The sequence below is a fragment of the Balearica regulorum genome, chromosome 14 (genome assembly GCF_011004875.1).
Source record: "Balearica regulorum gibbericeps isolate bBalReg1 chromosome 14, bBalReg1.pri, whole genome shotgun sequence".
NCBI lineage: Eukaryota > Metazoa > Chordata > Aves > Gruiformes > Gruidae > Balearica > Balearica regulorum.
This window is the reverse complement of record NC_046197.1, coordinates 184,882-207,837: the sequence shown is the minus strand read 5'-3', so window position 1 is coordinate 207,837 and position 22,956 is coordinate 184,882. Positions and strand designations below refer to the sequence as shown.

Below are 22,956 nucleotides of genomic sequence, written 5' to 3'. Positions count from 1 at the left end.
CCGCCCTTGTCCTCTGGCGGTTTCAAGCCGTCGCCCCTTGTCCCGCCGCGCCCCCCGGCCCGGGCGGTAATAAACGACGCGGTCTGACCTCGGGCCCGCGGGGGCGCCGGGCCCGGCCGGCAGTGCTGACAGAGGCCACGTGGCCGCGCCAGTGTCGTCACGGCGGGCGGAGAGGCAACGCGAGCAGAGTGACGGCGCGCTCAGCCTATGGTGGCCCGTTCTCGGGAAGGGAGGAGGCGGGCCGTTCGTCTCGATAGGCAGCGCCCGGCTCCAATCGCCGCTCGGGACAGGCGGGCGAGTGACGGTCTCTCGCGCTGACGGAGACCTTCAGAGGTTCGAAGGGGGGGGGGCCAGGGTAGGGTAGGAGCCAATCGGGCGGCGCCAGACTTCGTGCGTTGTGAGCGATGTGCCTTGCGTCCAATCGAAATCCGTGACTCTCGGATTCGCTTTGACCGACAGCTCGTTCGCCCCATCGACGCCCGCAGCTCTGGCAAGGTACATGACTGATGTTCCAGACGACCAATCAGCTCCTAGGAAGTTCAGGAAGCGAGGCCGGAGGAACGGGGCGGGGCGGTGGGTTCTAACCGCCTCGGCGTGCGCTCTCAGGGCAGCATGCTGGGAGCGCGTGACGCGACGCGGAGTGGCGGGCGCGGTGCCCAATAGCGCGCCGTCGTTGGCCGAGCGCGCCCAATAGGCGCGGGAGGAGCGGAGGGTGGGCGGCGCGGCGCCCGCGGCCGGGTAGGGTGTGAGAAGTTAGTGGCGCTGCTGCGGTGCCGTGAGGGGACGGAGACGGCTGGGCTCTGCGAGCGGCGGCGGTTCCGGATCAGTGCGATGCTCACGGACGGCACCGCCGCCCCCGTCGGCGACGAGGAGATCGACTCCGTCGCTCCCCGCGCGCCGCCCGCCGCCGAGCCGCCCGCCGCGGCCGGGCCCTCCCCGCTGGGCTTGCGGGCCGTGCGCCTCTTCGGGGAGGCCGGGCCCGGCGGGCCGGGAGGCCCCGGCGCGCCCGCGGCCGGCGAGGCCGCCCTCGACTTCAAGCTGGCGGCCGCCGTGCTGCGGAGCGGGGGCGGCGGCGGCTCCGGCAGCGACGAGGACGAGGTGTCCGAGGTGAGCGATCTCGCCGGAGGGCCCGGCCCTCCCCTCCCCTCCGTCGCTTCCTGACAGGCCCGACCGGCGGCCGGGGCCGGCGCCCGCCCTCCCGCTCGCCGCGCCGGGCCCGCCGCCGCCAGCCGGGCCCTCGGCGCCGCCCCGACCGGGTGCGGGGGTCGCGGGCCGCATCTCCCCTCCCCCCCCTTCTCCCCTCCTCGGTCTGGGCCTCCCCGCCGCCATGGGCGTGAGCGGCCGCACCGGAGCCGCGGGGGCGGGGTCCCGTTGGCTCCGCACAGGCAGGGCGGCCCAAGGCCTTCTGCTGAGGTGGTGGAGGAGGGAGGGAGGGAGGGGGTCTCGGCAACCGCCGCGCCTCCCCGCGGGCCCCGGGGAAAGGGGGCCGGGCGCCCCGCCTGTTCTCTCCTGGGGCGGCCGGGCCCTCTGCTCGCTGCTGCCTCTGTCCGTGTTGAGGTGGGGGAAAGATGTCTCCCGTGCTGCTGCCTCCTGACCTCTAGGAGTGGTTTCCACTTCGAACCAGGTTTGGGGGAGGAGGTGAGATCCTCCACCCGGCGGAGAACAAAGTAAAACCTCCGACCCCCGGTATTGCTACCCTAGACTTGGGAGCAGGGATATGGGATTCCCAGACTCCACTAAATTCACGATATGTGTGTATATATACGTATGTGCAGTTTTATGCAATAGAAATATTTCTTACCCAACGAAATGGAAGAGGGTAATGGAGATGTCTTCCTTTGATCTTCCGAACCTGCAGAGAGTTTTAAGGGAAGGGTGTGGAGGAGGGTCTGGAGCCTTATCCCAACCCAACTGGAACATTGTTGGACCTTCACACTTGCATCTAATACTGCTTTATGTAGCCTAGGGAGAGGAGATAAATGAAGGCTTTTATTTGTCACTACTGCTCACTCATTGTACACCAAAAGGTGAATCTTATTTCCTTAGTTGCCTCTTAGAAAGAAGACTTAAGATCACAGCCACCATTGTAGCCCTTAGGTAGTCTTAGTGGAAAGCAGGAGAAAGTGGCTAGCACTTGCAAGCTAGTTGTGGTTCCAGTGTTCTGTACTTCTGGGTGCTTCTCCAGAAAGAAGAAGATAGTAGCCAAGGTGATACATACCATTTTTTCTTCAGGGGCCAGGAGTGGGTACTTCGGTATGTGTCCACATTTCTTCTGAAGAAATGGAAGGAAAGGGGCCTGCATTCATCCTCCCGTGTCTAAAATTTTTGTCTTCCATTGATGATCTTCTTTTGTCCAGCCTTCCTGACAGGTCTTATCTGAATAAAAGAGTGATTAAACTGATGCAGACCCACATTTGCACTTTGCTCGTGACCACCTAACCTAAGTTAAAAATTTTATTAACAGCTGGACGTGTAGCTAAACTAGAAATCTAATGATCAGGCAGATGAGCACTTGCGTGTGAATGTTCCTTGCATGATTGGTATCCTGAACATACGATGATACGGGATTACCTGTTCAAGTACATACCTGTTTTGGGGAACTGGAAGGCCTACTGTAGCTAGAATAGGACGCAAGTAGTTTATGAGTTTCTGCTCTCTAGGATGTCTTTTATGTCACATTTTAACGTATCTTTGAAGATACAAAGCAGTAGTTACAGAACCCCAAAAACGTTGGGAAATGGGCTGTATCAGAGTGTTTGTGGCTCTCTACAAGATGAGCAGAGTTCTGCTTTGAAAGCTTTTGAACCCGCCCCATTATTTAAAGGATGTGAAGATTGAACAGCTAAAGTTTTACTAGGCACTCTGTTGGTCTTTTGACTAATAGCAAGTATTAAGAAAGACAACCTGTTATAAATAATGTGTCTGGGAGGTTAGCACTGAGGTAAAAAAAAAAAGGTTTACAAACAGGTAAAATAAAAATCACTTATTCGAAAAACCTGGGAAAAGCTTTCTTATTTAAAATATATAACAAAAAAAGGTGGATTTAAAACACTTGGAGATTTCCAGAACACACGTAGAGGAGTTGGGCTAATCTCGAAGCTGAAATTGCCTGGGGAGTTCTTCTGTCTTGTGTTTCTGGTTGTGGAAAGTAACCTGGGGAAGAAGCGTGGATGGGAAGAATGTGCCTCACATCGTTGCTAGACTACGGGGTATGACTGGGAGGACCAAGAATGAATTTTTTTTCAATTTTTTTTTTTTCTTCTGTATGTATAAGAACTAAAGAAGCACCTGTTGTCAGTGCTATTTTTTGGGTGTTTTTTGGTTTTTTCTTCAACAAAGAAAAGGCAATTAAACTCCTGGGATGGAACATTGCAATTCTTGAACAGCACTGCTTTGAAAACCCAGTGACTGTTTAGACTGTGGTCTTGTGCCATGAGTCACTGATTTGGGTGTATGCCTTCAGCAGTGAGTGGAATTAGTGAGAACTAGAAGGGAGAATTAAAATAAATAAAGTAAGCGTTTGCCATGCTGCCTTGATCTGTGCTCTTTTTTTCTACTTTCGAAGTTACAAAAATGATGGTACAATATTCTGTAGGCTCTGCTGTGTGTCTGTAGTGGTATTCAGGTTTTGTATCCTTGTATTAGTCTGAGTTTAATACACTAAAATAATTGGATTAGTCAAAATGGCAAATTAGGTAGAAAAGAAAATCATCAGGGAAGTGCAGGGTGAAGAGTGTAATGAAGTATTTATCTGGAGAATGAAAAGAGCAATATATTTTAGCTTAACTTTTTTTTTTAACATGTATTGCATTTCTTACATCAGATTGTCAAGTACTTTACAGTAGGAGTACTGTCCCCATTTTATAGATGAAGACAGTGAAGAGAGTGTACCGCATTTATCCCGCTTTGCAGAACTGGGAGAAAAATCAAAGCTTTCTGATTTCCTAGCTCAGTGCCTGCTTATGGTAGTCACCAGTCTGCTGGTTGGGAAACCAGGAACTGAAGTGGATCCTGTATAAATGAGTTATATCGGGTCTGCATGGTGAAATTTAAATGCAGCTGTACAGAATATTTTCTAGAATTACCAGTTAAAATTATCACATGCAAATAGAAACAATTGCAAGCTGAAGCACGCCTTTGGGCATGGAAGGACAAGGCTGGGAGGCTTTGTGCTATTTCCGTGTAAAACAGAGGGGAAGCCATGGTTCTCCTGAGTGGTTGGAGAAACTTTCACCACTGGTTGCAGTCTGAGAGGTGAGGTGGTTTTGACATCGATGTTAAATAGCTGCTTGGTTGTCTTCTAAGCTTGATCAGGGTTTGAACATAGCCTGCAACATGTTTAGAGTGAGATTTTGGTGTAATTTTAAGTATATTACTACCGCTCCTTGTGAATTTTGCTGGCACTTAAAGTGATGCCAAAGGCATGAGTATTAAACAGCCTCCTCCATACTAGTTGTGAAGTCTGTAGGTCAAGGTGAAGGTGTGCTGGCAGGGCAGTGATTAATAGCACGTGTATGTGCGGTCCATAGGGTCCTTGCTGGTTGAGGGCTTCTGGCCACAGAGCACACAGGTTCTTAACAAAAACTGTTGTGGCAGAAAACCGGCCTGTGGAAGTAGAGAGTTGAAGCAATGTGGCGGTGTTAGTGCTCACAGGATTGTGTGGTTTGCTGATCTGTTGTAAATCAAGTAGGAGAAGCCAGCTGTGCTGACAAAAGTACCAGAGGATCTTGGAGCTCTGTTCAGTAAAGTGGCTTTTGGCTGTGAGCATATAATGTAGCAAGTCTCTTGTGTTCCATAATTCAAGGGTTTGGAGGCCTGCAATGGCAACTGGAGCTCACCCACCCCTTGGCTATGGAGTCAACACAGTTCTCAGCTTCCTGCTCCAGAGCAGGCTGCCTGCCTCCACCAGCTTGCCTTACTTAAGCCTGTACCTATTGCATAAGCCTCTGGGGATATTTACATAAAGCATAATTAAAAATCAGACATAACCTACCTCCTGCGATGAGTAGAATTCATAGTCGAATGGCATGCACTCAAGATCAGTTCAGTACTTGGTGATTTTGTCTGGGGCTTGATCTTTTTTCTTTGCCTTCCAAATCCAGTCTCTTAATTTTTAAACTGGGTGTTGAATTCAGAGTAAATACTTAGTTTGTTTTAAATTGGCAATGTAGTCTATTAAAGTCATTGCTATGTTAATGAATCATCTTAACGTGGCACTGCTTCTCAAATGGTATACACGATATATCTTTGACTTCTGAGGTTAATTTAATGCTTACAAATTTAACTTTTCTGTATTATATTTGAAATAATAGCAACATTTTTTTGACCATAAGGAATAGAAATGCAAAATATTGATGTAAATTCAGGTAGATAATACTAGATGTAAAAGCCTTGTCTCTTGAAAAATTTGTTTCAGTTTAGCACTTGATGTTTTTCTTATTTTTACTAACTCTTTCAAAGCTGAGGAAGTAAGAGGTGGAACAAAATGGAAAATTTTCTTCAAGAATTATCCAGTGATTAGAAAACATTGCGAGATAATGGGTTCAGTTTCCAAAAGTATTCAGATGACGCTTAAGGATGCAGAGAGCTGGTTAGTAGTGTGTTCATTCATTCCCAGCCTGATTAGGCTTCTAATTCTTGGAAAAATCATGGTGGGTATCTCAGTAACTTTGAAAGTCTGGCCTATAGTAGCCAGAAACAATCTGTCTAGTTATGGGTAATACTTACTATTCAATAACACTTTGAAATGAACTGATTTCTAAAGTTTCTTACAGAACTCTAGTTTCCCTTCAGTGCAGTTTGACCCAGTTGCCTGCATGACCTAAAATAAATGTCAGCAACCGTTTTCTAATGATAGGTGTAGAAAGCAAAGATGTGAAATACCACTGTATAATTATATAAATGTGCGGTGCAACCCCTTGGTAAGGAGAGATTTACCAAATTTAGCAGAACATCTATATTTAGTTACAAATTTGCACATAGATTTCACCAGTCAACTAGTTACAGTCTGGGGGGGAAGGGTTCATTTCAGCATTAATGCAAGGCAAAACTACAGCTGGTGAATCACGAGTTCTTGTGTTCTGATTTAAATTGGGGCTACCCAGCTGCTCCCCTGTGCGCTTGATATTGGGATGCTCTTATCTCTCCTTTCCTAGTCTCAGAGGATCCTGACATAAAGCTGTAAGGATGGCTGGATGGTGCTGCTGTAACATTGTCCTGTGCTTAGAGCTCGAACTGTCCCTGTGACACTTAAAAGAAGGGTAGGTGTGGAAGGAAGGGGAATATAAAGGCACTCTGTTTTCTGTGCATGCATGTGGCCTGGCCTTTAAAACTGGGAGCAGCAACATTACTGAATTGGCATGCTTGTTGAAGGAGTTTAAAACTGGGGTTTAGACCCTGCAGGTGAGGAGGCTGCATGGCTTTGATCTTAATAGTTAATTTTGAGTTCTTATATGTGAAAGTTCCTTAGAAGTCTTAAGCTGTTGTTGGGGAGTAAAAGGGACTCTTGGATTTAAAACAGAGGCAAGTCTGACTTATATGGAAAAAGGAATTTTTCTTAGATTTGTTTCCCACTTAAAACTTCATGAAGCAAGAAAAAATAACTTCTACATCTTTTTTGATGACTACTTGCAGAACTCAGTGTTTAAGTCAAGCTGTGAAGCCTCAGTCTTCAGTAGGGTGCTTTCATTTTCCTTCTGTGGATATTTTCTTTCCTAATAGCAGCCCATGTACCATGCAAATACTGTCTAAAGTTCTCATGTAAAGCTTATCTCCCTAATGGGAATGTTCATGTGAGGAATGGGATGCTGTAAGCAAAACTTCAGAAATCAGTGATTTGTTCAAGTACTTTTGTAAATTTAGGAAGTTTTTGAAAAGTACCTGGCCTCAGGGGTTATTTTAAATAGAAACTTTCTCATTGATACCTCATATGACCTTGGTCTTCTATGATAACCTGAAGGTTAGTTTAACTTTTAAATGATTTAAATACTGGGGTTTTTTATAGCAACCTTGTTACTGCAGTCTATGTAATAAAACCATGCTGCCTCTGAATAAGAGGAAAAAAAAATGGGTACAAGTGAATTAATATTTGGATTTAAGGGTTCATTTAGTTAGGATGATATGCTTGTCTGAGCTCTAACCTTTTGGTATACCTTTGGTATAATAGATAGTTTCTGTTTGTGTGGTTTTTGGTGTGGTTTTTCTTTTTTTCCCTGACAACTAGCTCTCCCTTTTTGTTGTGAAAGTGCAGCAGTTTCATTTTGCATACTTTTGGAGGAATGCTGAGGAAGTGAAATTTATGGAAATGCATCCTATCAGAAGATAATGTCTTCCTTTTACTCTTGCAACTCATCACTTAATGTTTTCTTAGGTAACATTGATTTTTTGGAAAGTTTTATAAAATACTAGACAATTTTCTCAAATTTGGGAGTATTGTGCATCTGCTGTTCAAATGCATATAGAAAACACTTACTACCATAAAATATAAATAAAAGAATTGGTTCTGTGCTGGATCCTGTTATTACTTAATTGCTTTTCTTGGGATGAGACCACTTACTAATTTTTGCCTTTTGCTTTTATGAGGGAGTCATGCAGATTTTTTTTCAAACTTCTTTTCATTATTAACTCTTCCAAAGCATCTCAGAATCTGAAGGGTAAGTGCCCTAGACTTGGAGGGGCTTACTCATAGTTGAGTTGTGTTTGTCAGAGTGCTGGTGCTAAGCGAGAAGGAACGTGTGTGGCTGGCCTATTTGACCAGGAGAGGTTTTGAAAGTTACCTAACTGTATACCCATCCTGCAGGAAAAATTATTCCCTATTTTTAAAGTGGGGAAAAAAAAAAAAAAGAAAAAGGATGTTTTACTGGTTGATGAACTGTGGGCCAACTGAAAAGCACCTCTCTGGTTGTTTTAGCATTTCATGGGCGTTAAGTTTCAGCTAGGTCTCTAAGTTATTCTCATTTGCCTTCAGTAAAACACAGAGATTATTAATTAACTAAGATTTTCTTCTAGGAAAATCCCTAACCCTGTTGAACTCTTCCCTTTCCAAAATCATGAATAAAACTAATGGTGTCACATGGTGGGCAGGTAGTAAATCAGTTGTATTTCAAACCAAGGGAAAAGAGGATATCAGCTTTGTAAACCTGAATGGTGTACTTCCAAACCATGTCCCTTGATCATGGTGGCTTCAGAGCATCGCCTGTTTGGAGCATGTGTTCACTCGCAGCATGACAAGGTAGCCAGGGGACAAGGGAGTCTATGACGTGGATGCTTAATATTTAGGATTTGTTAGGGTAAAATCAATACCTTACATAAATGTACATCTTTTCATTGTTTTTTCTAAAATAGTTACATTGTAAAGCCCTTTCACAACTACAACTTGAGTTTTTGGTGGATGATATTTTAGATAGCTATTTAAAAGAAACTCTCAGAATGAATAATAGAGGTCCCTAACTGATGGATCAGTAGTTACATTATGGTTTCTGCTGGTTTTGCAGTAGTAGAGCATGCACAAACCTGTTTATACAGCCTTGAAAAAATAGCTACCACTAGCCTCAGCTCTGAGAACAGCAGAAAGCCCAGTATGATTTTCCCTTTGGTACAAGCCTCTAGATAACTTAATTGTCACTTTAAATGTTAAGACTCCTCTCTGCCTGAAACATACAGGTTGGCCTGAGAACAGATTATTGAATTAGGAGATTGGGCTACATTTATTGGACCCACCTGTATGATTTTTTTTTTTTGAGCACTGTTGTCCCTTTGGATTGATAGGAGATCTTAAAAGGTTATTCCCCAGAAGGTGGCTTAGAAAACTTGCCATCTTGGATGGGTGTGAGCTTTTACATCAGCAAACAAATGCATCTGTTCATCTTCTGTTTTGAAGTTTCCTTCACTTTATTTTAATGCCTGGGATTTAATATCTGAGCAAGGATCCCACCCTCAAAGCCCTGGCTAAATTGATGCAACAATCTTGTTTTATATTCTAATAAACCAGAATATTGAGTTATACCTTTGAGGTGAGGAAAGGAGAGAGGCTATTTCTACAGGATTATTAGATAAAACGAGGGGGGGGGAAGAGGGAATCTTAAAGCACATGGAGAAGATAGAGTACTGAAAACATGATTTAGAGTGGACTGAAATAGAATATGTGAAAATGAGTGCTTAGTGTAAGTGGTGTTTGTTTTAGTAAGATTTACTGGTCTCCATTCAATGGTTTTCTTCAGTACGAAGACTGTAGATGTCAAGAACAGGCAGTTGATTTACTGGGATTCATGTGAATTTTGAATAAAATTCAGATGTCAGTTCCAGTTCTGTAAATGGCAGCTCCTTGCTGGAAAAGATTCTCTTGTACATCAGGAAAACTCAGTCATAATTATTTTAGTTTATCAGACGTTGAATATGTGATGGCTGCAGGCTGATTTTTAACAGTTGGTTTTTTTTTTTTTTCCAGTAGTGACTGAAGTGCGTTATGCTTTCTTTTCTGCTATACAGAGAGGCTTTTTAATATTGCCAGCCTCTTGTACCAGGAGGACTCAACCTGTGTGTTCTGTGGCTTAGTTTTTTTGAGGGTTAACTGTGAGTGCAGTTATATCTTGGGCTTATTGTTGTGGAACAGTGTTTTAATAAAAATGAATTGGAAATTTCTTGTTTGTGGAAGAACCATAAATCAGACAGGTCTCTCGAGGAATGTGATATTGTGTAGTTTCTAGTATTCAAAACTACTTAAATTGGCATAAGGATATGTAGTGTCAGTTGATGGCTTACGAGAGAAATTAGGTAAGTGGTTAAACTTATGTGAACCGTTTGACAGGCACTTGCTCGTGAATGCCTGCTTATGTGTTTAGTATTAGTGCAAGAAAATTGAGAACCTAGGGTCAACAATCTGTGGCATGAGAGAGTAGTCCCATAAAACATTAATTCTGATTTATTGTTTTATCTGCATGTTTCAAATACTAGCAAGAATTTTGGGAGTTGACTAATGACTTGGAGTGCCTGGCTTGAGATCCTTTGCTGGGGCTGGCCTGAGCAGAGGAGCTGGCATACAAATGTCAGGCCTTTCTTATTGCTGGTTGTCTTACCCATGGTTCTAGTGAGCTTAAGTTAATGCTGAGATCAGTTTGCGTGCTAACATGTCAAGAACATATGGCACAGTTTTATACACGAATGTCAGACTTGTGGACCACACTACATGGAGAGGCGCTTTTCTCCAGTGACAAAGCATAAAGTTGTATCCATCTTTCTTTACGTTGTATCTATACCAGCCTTTGCAAAATGAACCGGTTTTTTGAAATGAATTTAGCACAGCCTGGATCCTATAGCTGCTTGTTTTGTTATTTGATAATTACTTAATATATATTGGAATAAAGACTGTCCTTTAGATAATCCTGCCTCAAGTTAGTCAACTTCCTATTGCAATTGGAGCTAAATAGGTTTGCACCCCTCCTCTCCCCCGCCCTCCCAATCTAATTTACTGCCTACAGAACTGTTGTTGTAGACTGCTAAGCTAAGGCAGTGTGCCAGTACTAACAGCTCCGCTTAAATGTGGGGGGCAGTTGGGTTTGTAGCCTCGCAGGGAACTGAGCTGATCTAATGGCTTGCTGTTCCCAGAAGAATGATGTTCCAGCTTATCAGACCACTTTATAATTCCATGAAATTCAGTAAAGTGGCAGAAAATTATTCTCCCCCCCCTCCTCCCACCCCGAGTTTTCTCCCTTTTTGATCTGTTAAATGAACCCATGAAAGTGTCTCATAGCTGCCCAACTTGTCACAAGATGAGCAGTGACTGGAAATGATGCTTCAGATATTTTAGCCTTTCTCTATGGAGGCAACAAAGTACCCCGTTACTCCCCTGGGTTGTTAGGATACTTTGTAATCCCATGATCCATAGGGCCAGCACTGGAATATGATCTCTTGGCGATTCGCGGACCTTAGTGACTTCTGTCTTGGGCTGACACTTTTTTTTTGAATATTGAAGAAACTATCTTCAGAAGTTACAGTTCAAACCTAACAGAGTGGGTATGGTCTTATGTCATTAATTATGTCTGAATTGTTCTTTACATTGAATATATGTTGTTCCTAGGTACTGACTCTGAAATACTTATCTGAAATGTTTCTTTTCTTTCTCTAGTTTTGAAGTGCCAAGAAAGGGCAGTGTACTGAGGTCCCACTGAAAGGTTTTGTGAAAATACCCACGTGTGTGGTTTTTCCTCTTTCAGTTTCAAGAGATGGCGTAATAGTAATGCCAGGAAGATACCTGAAGTAGGTGCAAAAATGTTTGACTGGCATGGCTAGGTTGGGGGGTGGCAGTGTTGAAAACTACATCTTAAGGTAAACCAAAGCCAGGCCTTTTGCTGGTGTGAAGTGTCTACACCAGGGGTGTAGCGATGCACTTGTCACAGGAAGCTACTGAGTGCCATGTTGGTGACAAAGTCCCCCAGTTTACTTTCTCCTTGGAATAGTAGTAGTAGTTTGTAGTAGTTTTGAAGCTGCCATTCTTTAAATTCCACATATAAAGGGATTTGATGTCAAACGTGAAATACAAACTCCTTTTCGGTCTTAACTTAGTGCTGTGGTATTCGATGTCCTATCAGTATTCCCTAAAACTTTTAGAGCAGGGTTACAAGTAGTAATCAGATATTGGCATTCAGTATAATAAAGGATGTGACAACATAAACTGTCAGAGGTTGGGTTTATCAGACAAAACCACAATATCTTTCTAGTGTGATCCTAATACAGTGTTGCACATCTTGAGAATTATGGAATGAAAATAGTTTAAATATAGATGATCTATTTCAGCTTCATAGGCATGAACTTTCAGCCTGATTTACAGGCCTGTATTAGCCTTAAGGAAGCCAAGGTCCCTCTGCATATATTCAGATGTATTTAGACCTATGTCCAAATGGAATTATTATAGAAATAATTAGGAAGGGTTACCTAATACAAAAGAGAAAATCAGGTAGTCATTTATTTTCATAATAAATAGGAGTTTAGGAGTCCCAATCAAGGGCTCCAGTCTTCATTATTTGTATGTGCTCCACACACACAAAGAATATTGTTACACCAGAAAAGCTCAAGGTGTATCTGGAAAATGCAAGTTCAAGGAAATTATTTAATAGCAGCTTTCTCTTTCCTATTAAGGCTTTTTGTGAAGATAGTCTCCCAGAAGTACTAGTTTGGCTCAAATGGAAGGAGACGTTAGAACGTGCTGTCTCTGCTGCTGCTCTTACCTGCAGGAGGAGGAGGAGAGAATGGTGCTGGTATACAGCTACAACAGGAAGGTTTTCCATTGTCTGTAGCTTGTGTCAGTAACAGGCTATTTGTGAGCAGGTCCGGGCTATTCTGGGAGAAGTACTTTTTTTTTTTTTCTCCAGTAGTTTAATATAAGAAAGATCAGTTTAGACTTCATATTAGAAATGTGCTTCTAATCCTGTATGTCATTGCCCATCTTGCAAGAATTGCTAGTGTTTGTTATGATGGTAGTGCTTGCCACGTTGCCTTTACATACCCCGACCTGAAGTAAACTCAGTCATGGTATTAACATAAATACTGATGTAGTTGCGCCCAAATAGCTGTGAAAGTAGCTGCTGTGGAGGGAGGAACCAGTGGTGTAACTGGATCTGCAGAGCTGTGAGGCTGCTGCAGTCCTTGGCAGAACTTCAGGAAAGGTCCATCATTCCTGTCGATGAGCGTGCAACACGATGATGTAGTGAAGTATGCTGATGTTCAGCACCCTGTCCTCAGGTCCCATGCAGCTAGCAGCTTTTTTTAGTTTTTGATTGGGAATTATTAGTAGTTGCAGTTGTTTTGGGAGTTAGAATAATGTCTTGAATCCATGTGTTCCTAATGAGCCTTACCAAGTAAGATGCTTATTAACTGCCCAAAGCAGCTCATAAAATAATCCAAAAATAGCACAGTGACTGGTTACTCTATGGCTTTGCTGCAGATCTGATTAGGATAGAACAGAGTGCCTAAATTTTCCCACATGAGCAGTGTATTAAGTCTTCTGGGAATGGTAACATGAAATCTGTTTTGGTTGTTTGGTTTGTTTTTTTAATGAAGTTTATTTTTTGTTTAAAAAATAAGATTTAATTGATGTATTTGGGGTAGTTTGATTTTTAATTTATTAAAAATTATTAATAATGTGATCATCACAGGGCATTTCCATTCACAAGAGAAGTCTAGTTGATTAGGTAATTTCTTACTCAGTTATTAGTGATAGATATCCAACTGTTCATCCTCTCTTGCCTTCTGTGTGAGAAACTGCATTGATTTATAGAAATGTCAGATGTTCTGACTTGAAAAGCATTGAAACTTGTTCTGGGAGACTGGCAGTGGTACAGCTATTTTAACATTTTGCATATGGATTTTCAGTATTTTCACACTCAAGTTATATTTGTATTGTGGGTATGTTACTAAGCTCTTACTAAAAATCAAAACAAAAACTAGAAATTGATGCTCAACATGTATGGATATAATGAAAGCAGCTGCCTTTTCTTGCTGCGATATAAAACTAAGATGAAAATACTGTATGTGCAGCAAGATTTTTGTGTGAGACTTTAAATGTGAAAAGTCCCTGGAAGTACAGTTGCAAACCTACAGAAGAGCTGAAAGGCAGTAAGAGTTGAGTTGGTGAAAAGAGCAGATCGCACCAATACTACCCAGCTTGTACCCTAAGTAAAAGCTGTATCTGTAATTCACTTTAAGTAGTGTTTGCATAATCGATGTTAAAAAGACTTTTTTAGAGGTTACTGTAAGCAAAATGTAGTTCGTGTTGAGGGGAGAGAGAGAAGTTCCTTGCAAGTTGATAGAGTATTTGTAAATGGTGAATTAACACTGATTCAGGCTCAAGAGGTGTAGTATTATTGCAGGTAATGTCCTGTAAATATATACAATTGATCTTGGGGTGGCAGCAGTCGGGGAGAAAATGGTCCATGCCTTTACTGAAGTGTGAAAAAAAGAAATTTTAAAACTTTCAGTGGGACAGGGAGGTTTCTGGGAGGTTGATGCAAGGCTGATGTGCTTTGCCTGGGTGTTGTCAGGCTGTTCCTGAGGCAGAAAGTTAAGGCTTGCCAGAAGCTGCTTTGAACCTTTCTGCAGTATTTGTTGTTCATAAGTGCAGTTGCATTAGGTAGCATTTTTACCCCTTTTGGTATGTATTTGAAAGGGAGGACTGATAGATTTAGTGGTGTAATTGAAAAATGAAAAGTCCATTAGTGTGTAATAAAACTCCTTGTATGTAGTTCTCAGCTGTATATCATGAATAGTCCCTTATAGACAGTGGGATTTTCTGCTGGTCACCAGGTCATGCAAACATTGTTGCAATAGGAATAATATTTCTAGCATATTGATGAGGCAAAGTGCTTTGTGTAGTCTTGGGGGAGAAAATGAAAAACCCTGAAGCACTCCGTAGATAAGGGTGAATTTTTCCAGAAGTCAGTTTTGCATCAGAGGTTATGTCAGCAGAGAGTCCTCAAGCTGTCTAGATGGACATAAGCTGGAATTTGAGTTCTGCAGAGGGGAATCTTACTGTAGGGACAAATCTTGCTGTGAATTTTAAATAGTTGTCTTTGTTTGTAGTAAAAAGTGTATCACTGGCTTAGGGCACTAATTTTCTGCTTGTATAATGTTGAACTCTTTCTCACACTGACGGTTCTCTTTTTTTAGGACCATTGGCTGGACTAATCTAGAAATCTTGCTGCTTTGAGCCCTAAATCATAGTCTGCTGTCTTAGCTTTAATATTTGTGCCTTGGCACACAAGATATAATACCTGTAAGCTAGCCAATACCATGCATATCCACTAAGATGTGGAACTCATGTTCTGTGTTCCTAAAAGCCACTCTTTCTCCCTGATGCCGATTGTATTCATACGTTAGCACTGCATTTCGCCGGGGATCCACGGATTGGCTTGGACACCAGGGGATAATATTGCAGAAACTTCACATATCAAAAAGGGGAAGAAATTAACCCAAGTTGCTCTTGAATAGCAGTACTCTACATAGCTCTCCAGAGTCCTGTTAACATTTTTCACAGAATGGAGTACTTAATGAATTTGCAGATGGCCTGATTTGTTGGTTGTTTTTTTTTTTTTAAGTATAAACTATCCCTTTCTTAAGGTGTTGTGGGGTGTTGTGTGATAGAGCTGAATATGATGATTGTTTACTGCTGGCATGAGAAAAATGGGGGAAGTATTAGGGGAAAACAGAGGATGGAAGATGAGACTGGGGCATGAAGTGGGAAAGGGCAACAATGATTGTATAATGAGCATGTCTCATTTCTATGGTGTTATTTAAGTCACCGATAGTGTTGAACATCTAATTACGAAATAGTGTTTTTATCTTAAAATACTACTGAAAACAGAAGAAATTATGTTTGAACTTGGGACGGATTCTGAAATGTAGTTTTGCTGTCATTAGAGCATGAGTCAGATATCCTCCTTGTTTACTCTGGCAAGTTGTCATAAAACTACAGTGTGTTATGTTGAGCAATTCCATGAGCTTGTATTTGGAGATCATGTGGGCCACTGGTGGGACAGCATTATTGCTGCTCAGTTGGATTACCTGCTTGCTTAATTATTCTACGTATCTGTTCTTGTCTAGAAAATATTAATGACTGGGGTAATACTAAGTGCCAGCTTGGAAACAGATGTTTTGCATTTGAATTTTAGTCAACTATCATGTTTCTACTCAAAACAAACAAAATCCTTGTGCTACATTAGTTGAAATTACTTTTAAAATAGAACTGAAAGGCATCTTGGGAAACCATTCAATCCCTCCCTGGCTTTCGGATAGATTCAGCTATACCAGTCATTACTGACAGGTTTTTTTAATAACAAGGTAGACTTCTGGTGACAAAGATGCTGCAGCCTCTTGTGGCAGTCTGTTTTGGTGATTAACTGTCCAAACATGCATAACATTTTTTCAGTATTTAATCTGAGTTGCCCTTGCTATAGTTTAAGATTTTGTAAATTGTAACTTTTACAGCAAACTTTTTTATGTAGAGGTGTTTCTTTTGTGGTTTTAAGTACCTTTTTAGTGAGTTGACCAGATGATTTTTACAGTTGTATCCCATAGTCTGTACCGTTAAAACATGGCTATAATAGTACAATTTAATTACTTTGTGTTTTTTCTAATATGTTAGATTTAGTATAAAACTTCAAAAATGGTAAAATTCTTTTTGTAACTTGGCAAACAGGTTGAATCATTTATTTTGGACCAAGAAGATCTTGATAACCCAGTACTTAAAACCACATCGGAGTTATTCTTATCGAGTGCTGCAGAAGGTGCGGACTTGAGAACTGTGGATCCAGAAACACAAGCAAGACTAGAAGCGTTACTGGAGGCAGCAGGTACTTTCTTTGTATAGCTTTTTTCTAAACCTAACTTGCACACAGATCTGACAACCTGTACATTTTGACCCTAGTGAAATATTTACAAGTCTGGAAATTTACCATGATAATGGGGAGCAGGACATGGAAAACAAGCTTATAATTCCTACAGGTGTTGAGGATTGCTTGGTCCACTCTTTCTGTACATACAAAGTTAGAAAAGTTAATTGGAATTAAATGGTATTTCATTGACCGCATGAGATTACATGTGTTACCAGAGGGAGGATTAAAGGGGAGAGAATGGAAGGAAGTAGACCTGCTAAAATGACTTTTTTTTTTCTGTGGCTTTGGTCAATATATAATTACTAATTCATGACTCCAGAAGTTTATATGTTAAATACTTATTTCTCTGTTTTGACTTTCACAAAAATATTTTTCCATTCTGTAAGTCTGAGATATGACTGTTGGAAAATACATATTTAATGTTCATGCTTTGGAACCAGACTAGATGAACATAGTGCCACCACGTTTGTTACTTTTGTAGTGAAAGCTTGACTAATTTAATTCTTTCTAAGGTTTGTGACTTGGGTATTTGCAATGGATTTGAAAATTATTTGTCAGTTTCAAAATTCCAACGATAAAAAGATGTAAAACCCCTGCTTTAAAACAAATCCTGTTTGATCACTATGGGTGCATACTCAGTCTAGTAGTAGTGTGCTGAAATTGGAGTGTCAGATTTTAGCTTTGAACTCACTTAAGAGCTAGATAAAATAGCATTTATTTGCAGGTGTTTAGATGTAAAGCTATATACAGTCTTAAAGGAGAACTTAATTCTGAGGAAGCAAAGGGGGCAAGGCTTTGGGCCCTCTTTGCATTTTTAATTTGAAAAAATCCAACTTAGAACATAGCATAGCTTTTGTCAGCAGAAAGTTGCAGCAGCTTAATTAAAGGTGATCCTCTAAAATTATTCTAACCTGATGTAACTCTTGGGAACCAAACTTTGCAGGGAAGATAGACTGTTTCTGGGATACTCTGGACACTAAGAATTTGAATAATCTGATCCCTTTTTAAGCACTTATTAATGAAAATCAATTTCTCTCATGTACCTGATGACTGACGTACCCTAAAACCTATTGCTAGCTTTATAAATTGTCAGTGGCTAGTGTTATGAGGGCATTCAGTCTTTGAGGTATGTACTTAGATCTAGGGTTGCAGTGTTCAAAATTATTTCATGGTGTTTAACAGATTTAGAAGTACCATTGCTTCTTGTAATTCCTGTGAGAATGCTTTCTTTAGATTTCTGAGCAGTAGTTGGCCACTTGTCCCCAGGATTAGATGATGTGTTTTTAATCTGAGGTTGCCATGCTTCGATTTCCCCAAATGCTTGGAGTAAGAATGTAGAAAAGGAATCTGGAAAGAAGAGCAGATTAAAGAGTGCTTTTGTTTGGGGGCTCCATCTCCCTCTAAAAATACTGGACAAAATTAATGCCATTTGATGATGTGTGAGATCAAAAGACTGAAAACACTCTTGAGAAAGTCTTTTAGTTAAGCAGTACTTTGTCCTTCCCACTGTGAATTTGAACACTAAAAGTATCATTAGGCTAACCTAAAGGAGACACTGAGAATCTAGTAGTTTATTAATAAAAGCCATAATTTTCAAGTGCTTGAAAAGGAAGCTGGTGTTTTTGCAAGATGGTCTGGTATCTTCATTGGATTTGTCTGGCTGGTTTGGCTGAAAATACCCTTTCTAACCTTAAGTGAGCTTCTAGGTTTCCATCATGGCAACAAAGAAAGCGGCCTAGTGTTGGGACTTTGTATTGTTTTGCAGTTCAACAAAAGCAAGTGATTTCCCCTGTTATTTTAGTCCGCAACATTAAGGATGGCTTGCAAAAGTAGATGGCAGGACTATTGCTCGAACAAGTAGTTTAGCTACGGCCTTGTCCGATGTGGTTTCCAGGGTAGCTTGGCCTTCATTGTGATGATCCCCTTTCCTGTCGGAGGCTTGATCCTAGCTTACAACCTAGAGGAAAATCGGTCTTGCATTTAGTGTCTCAGATTTCTTAGGGTTTCTCACATGCAGGGTTCATGGCTGTGTCATTAGGATCTTAATGAGTATGACTTGCAAAACTAGTTTTGCTCATTCTTCATGAATCCTTTCATGCTAAGATCTCACATGGACATGCTGTTTATTAATTCTGGAAGTTCTAGTAGCTGCAGCCAGATGGGATGATGTTCTTCAAATTACTTATGCAGAAGTGGTTTTCAACCATTGCATTCTTGAAGGTTTGTGGGAGTTTTGTTTTTAAGTAGCTCTCTTGATGTAAGAGCTGGTTAGGCCTGCATATGCAAGTGTAGAGGACAGAGGTTAGTTGAGCTGCTTAAAAATGTTTCTATACATTGTATTTAAGCATCAGAAGTGTGCTGGATATTTTTTCGCAGTTCAGCTTATTTTTTGTGTTTCCAATAGGACTTAAAATATTTTGTGAGTTTGGATGCTAAGGGTGACAGCTTTACTTTCTAGCAAGAGGGTTGTGTCTCACCCCCTTAACATAGCATCAAGCATACACATACATACGTATACATGTGCACACAAACAGCAATTAGAGTCCTTATGTTTACGAGGTTCTCTGAAAACCTGGTTGATTAGCTTTAGTTTAGACAACCAAACTTCCTTCTGTAATCTGTTTAAGTAAAACACAGGCACTTTGTTAATGAACAACTATCTTTAAACAACTGTCAGTGATTGTATTATTGCACAAAACCCCCCTAGTTTTACATTCTGAAGGCCAAGACACTTCACTGTTCTATGAACATCGTAAATATGAGTTGTTTTCATCTTTAGAAATTGAAGATAACTTCCCAAAGAACAGGATTCAATTGTTTTAATTTATCCTAAACAAACCAAGTCTTTTGTATACCTTCCTGCAGTTTGACTTAGAATCCTAGAATGATGGAATCATAGAATGGTTTGGGTTGGAAGGGACCTCAAAGATCATCTAGTTCCAACCCCCTGCCATGGGCAGGGACACCCTCCACTAGACCACGTTGCCCAAAGCCCCATCCAACCTGGCCTTGAACACTGCCAGGGATGGGGCAGCCACAGGCTCTCTGGGCAACCTGTGCCAGGGCCTCACCACTCTAACAGTAAAGAATTTCTTTCTAACATCTAATCTAAATCGACCCTCCTTCAGCTTAAACCCATTCCCCCTTGTCCTGTCACTACACTCCCTGATGAACAGTCCCTCACCATCTTTCCTGCAGGCCCCTTCAGGTACTGGAAGGCCGCAATTAGGTGTCCCCGGAGCCGCCTTTTCTCCAGGCTGAACAATCCCAACTCTCTCAGCCTGTCCTCATAGGAGAGGTGCTCCAGCCCTCTGATCAGCTTTGTGGCCCTCCTCTGGACTTCTAGTAGCAAAGAAGAGACTTATAGGTAAAATAACCTATGGAAGGAGAATGATACTGTTTGGAGATGTTTCCATTTTTCAGATGTAATTAAACAGATTCTTAGTATTCTGACAGTGGATTCATGTTCTGCACTAGAAACATTCGGCTTCACTGTTGTTATAAGAAATCAACAGCACCCTAATTAACGTTCCAGCTCTGAAGAATCATGATTCTTTTGTGGATCTTCAATAAGGTTGCCTATTGAACTTCCTTTTTAGGGGCAGTATTTGACTGCTGGAGGATGAGAGCTCTTTGTTGCTGTGAATGAGTGGTTATAGCATTCAGAGCTCTTGCCCTTCTTGGCAGGTTCCTCTGTGAGTCCCTCAACACATGTTCTAAACAGGGCAAACTCACCTCCAAAGAGTTGGGGAAAGTTTGACAGGTTAAAGCTGTTTAATTTTCTGGTCCCGCCTTTTATAGGCATCAGGAAAGGAAAATGACTTGCTTGTGTAGTGCAGTCCTCTTTCTGGAGTACAGGTTGTTTCTTAAAGAGGATAGAGAAAGATGTTGGTTGAAGCATGTGGCCAAATAGAAATTCTGGATGCCTGTTTGGTGTATTCTGCACCCAAAACACAGAATTCCACAGAAAGTTGTAAATGTCAAAATGTTAATCCCTGCAGTTGAAATACCCTGTTCATATTGTTTCAGCATGGTTTTGCTGAGTTTTCTGGGAAGTGACGTAGAATGTTTCTGAACTGATTTTACCTTGAGGAAATAGTTTGGGTGCCTGTATCCTTACCAGCAGATCTTTTGAGTGTGTTCCTTCTCTATCTGAATGTTGAAGCACTTTGACAATGAAGCATCTAAATATAGATGCAGAAGAAACTGGTAAAGAAACTCTTTGTCTATTATTGGAGTGCTTGGTATTCCTCTTCAGCATGTACACAGGGAGTTTTGTTAGTAGTAAGTTCTTCAGAAGTCCTACTATTATAAATAAAGAGGCTTGTGAGGAAAATCTGGGTTTTTTGGAGAGAAACTGTGTTCAGTCCAGGGTTTGCTTGATGAAACAGATGTGAGCAGTCCATCCTTATGTCCAAACAGGGAGCAGAGTTACAGACATCCTTCTTTTGAAATACAGGATTAAAGGTGACTGGAGATCCTCACATAGATGGTTTGGTGTATTTGAGACTTTGAGGGTTAAATGCAGTGTAAATAGTGAAAGAGAAGTCTAGTTTTAATAACAAGTGTCTGTTAATGCCTGGCGAATTTCATTAGTTGATTCAGGCATGAGGGCCTGATGCTGCTCTCTGGAAAGCCAGTAGTAGGATGAAGCGTAGGGGAGGAACGGGTTGTGCATTCTGGAACTGGGGAAGGCAAAAAGTGGAAGTAATCACCTACTTAGTGATAATACAGAACACAGGTCAAAATATGAATGGGCCCAGATAAAATCTGCCTGCTTTAGGATAAACTGACAGGATAGAGTGAGATTCAGTAATTGTAAAATTGAATGCTTTCCAGTGTGTGTATGTGTCTCTCAATATTTACCCACTTGCCAAGCTGTTGACCAAATGTGCTGCTTTTTTTTGTGTGCGTGGTGTGACCAAACTCATTCATTAGTCGCTAATGACAAGGGGGTTTTTTTTGATTAAAATATATAAATTATATTTGTTTCCCCCAACATTAGATGGCTTGAATGTGACAAGATAGACCTGTGATCAAGCACTACTGGGAAGTGAGCTGTGGTCTAAAAGAACAGTTCAAAAGGTGCACAGCTTGCTTTCATACTGCATTGGAGAGACAGTGTCACAGACTGGGCTATCTTTAATCAATAAGATTCGTGTGTGGACCTGGTGTTTCTTTTCTGAGGGCTAATGAACAGAATTGTGATTTAAATGGAGGTGGGCATCTAAACCATTAGAAACTTAACCTCTGAAGGGTTATCCAAGCTCTGCTTCAAACCGTAGAAGTTGAAGGCTGCAGAAAACATACAATTCATGTTTATCAATTTAATGGCTGCACCTCTGTGCTTGTGGAATGTAACAAATACATTTCTAGATATGTTTTGGTGTTCTTGAATAAAAAAAACAATAGGGTCTTTATTGTGGGGGGAATCAGAGAGGATTGTTTGAATCTGAGCGAAGATGGAACTTCATTGTAAAAATGTAGGAGTATCAAATCTGAAGTGTGTTTAGCCACCTTCAACATGGCAAAAGTCTTACCTTAGTCCAGCTATTTTAACTGTTTGGGTTTTTTTAAACTAAGAAAGGCTTTTCACCCTAATTTGATCTAATCTGAAGTACTTGGTGTTATATGGATGAAGTACATGGCTCAAATAAGAGAAACATTAGTTTTCATTAAGAAAGTTCGAATAGGTGTTTAAAGAGATCGAAGCTGTATTACTACTAAAATCACCAATGTCTTATTAACTGGAAAACTTTTGCCTTTTGAGTTACTGGCACATTACAGTGACTTGCTCATTTTCTTTCTTCACCATCTAAAGATTCAGAGTGGGAAGGAATATATGGTATGTGAAATGTACAGATGTGTTATGCTTTTGAGTAAGTTGGATAAACTGTCTGAATTTTGTGCATGTAATTGAATTATTAATACTATATTCCTCTGAGGTTTTGCATGATTTAAATATTTTTTCTAATCTAGTAGGCTTTTAGATTAGCAAATGTCTAGTCTAATACTGCTTAGTCAAATTAACTTCCATACGTTGAAAGTGCATTAAATATACCAACTTCATATTTTTTGGCTCTTTCAGTTGGATTTTGCTGTGAAGAACAGTTTTCATTGTTGTAACACTTAAATGCTTTTAGGTTTCATACAGCTAAGTTCTGTTATCAGATCTGAACACTATACTTTTCGAATTCTTTGGCAAAGATGATTCCGAGATTTTAACTCTTCAGGAGGGATGGGGAGGGGGAAGAGACAGGGCAAAAAGTTAAGGTTTTAATTGGCCAGGGTACTCTTCAATCTTTTAAATTGTCTGCATATTTATATCTATCTATGTATATCTGCCATGTATGTCTCAGAGGTCATTGTTAATCAGCCAGTGCTTCATGACCATAGTGTAAACAACTTGTGCAATTCTCCTTTTAACGTGAATTTTTTTTTAAAAGTCCTGGATATATTATTTATTGACTCTACTTCTCCTTTCTGTTTTACTTCTGCCATCTTTTATTTTTCATGGAAGTTGGGTTGTTCTGCAAGATAAAAATCCCCTTTGCTCTCCTCTTCTAATCTGAGG

At 41.2% G+C, this 22,956-nt stretch overlaps 1 protein-coding gene across 13 annotated transcripts in view; it reads left to right on the top strand.

The window, feature by feature from the left end:
- The first annotated feature begins 719 nt into the window (after nucleotides 1-719).
- Nucleotides 720-22,956, top strand: part of ANKHD1 (ankyrin repeat and KH domain containing 1) — a 116,428-nt gene continuing 94,191 nt past the window's right edge. For 12 of the 13 annotated variants that reach the window (XM_075766617.1, XM_075766618.1, XM_075766611.1 and 9 more), the window contains exons 1-2: nucleotides 727-1,107; nucleotides 16,187-16,340. In XM_075766617.1, coding sequence (XP_075622732.1) covers nucleotides 832-1,107; nucleotides 16,187-16,340 — 430 coding nt within the window. In that variant the 5' untranslated portion in view covers nucleotides 727-831. Of the gene's footprint in view, nucleotides 1,108-16,186; nucleotides 16,341-22,956 lie in introns of all 13 variants that reach the window. The other variant, XM_075766614.1, reaches the window with a different exon arrangement.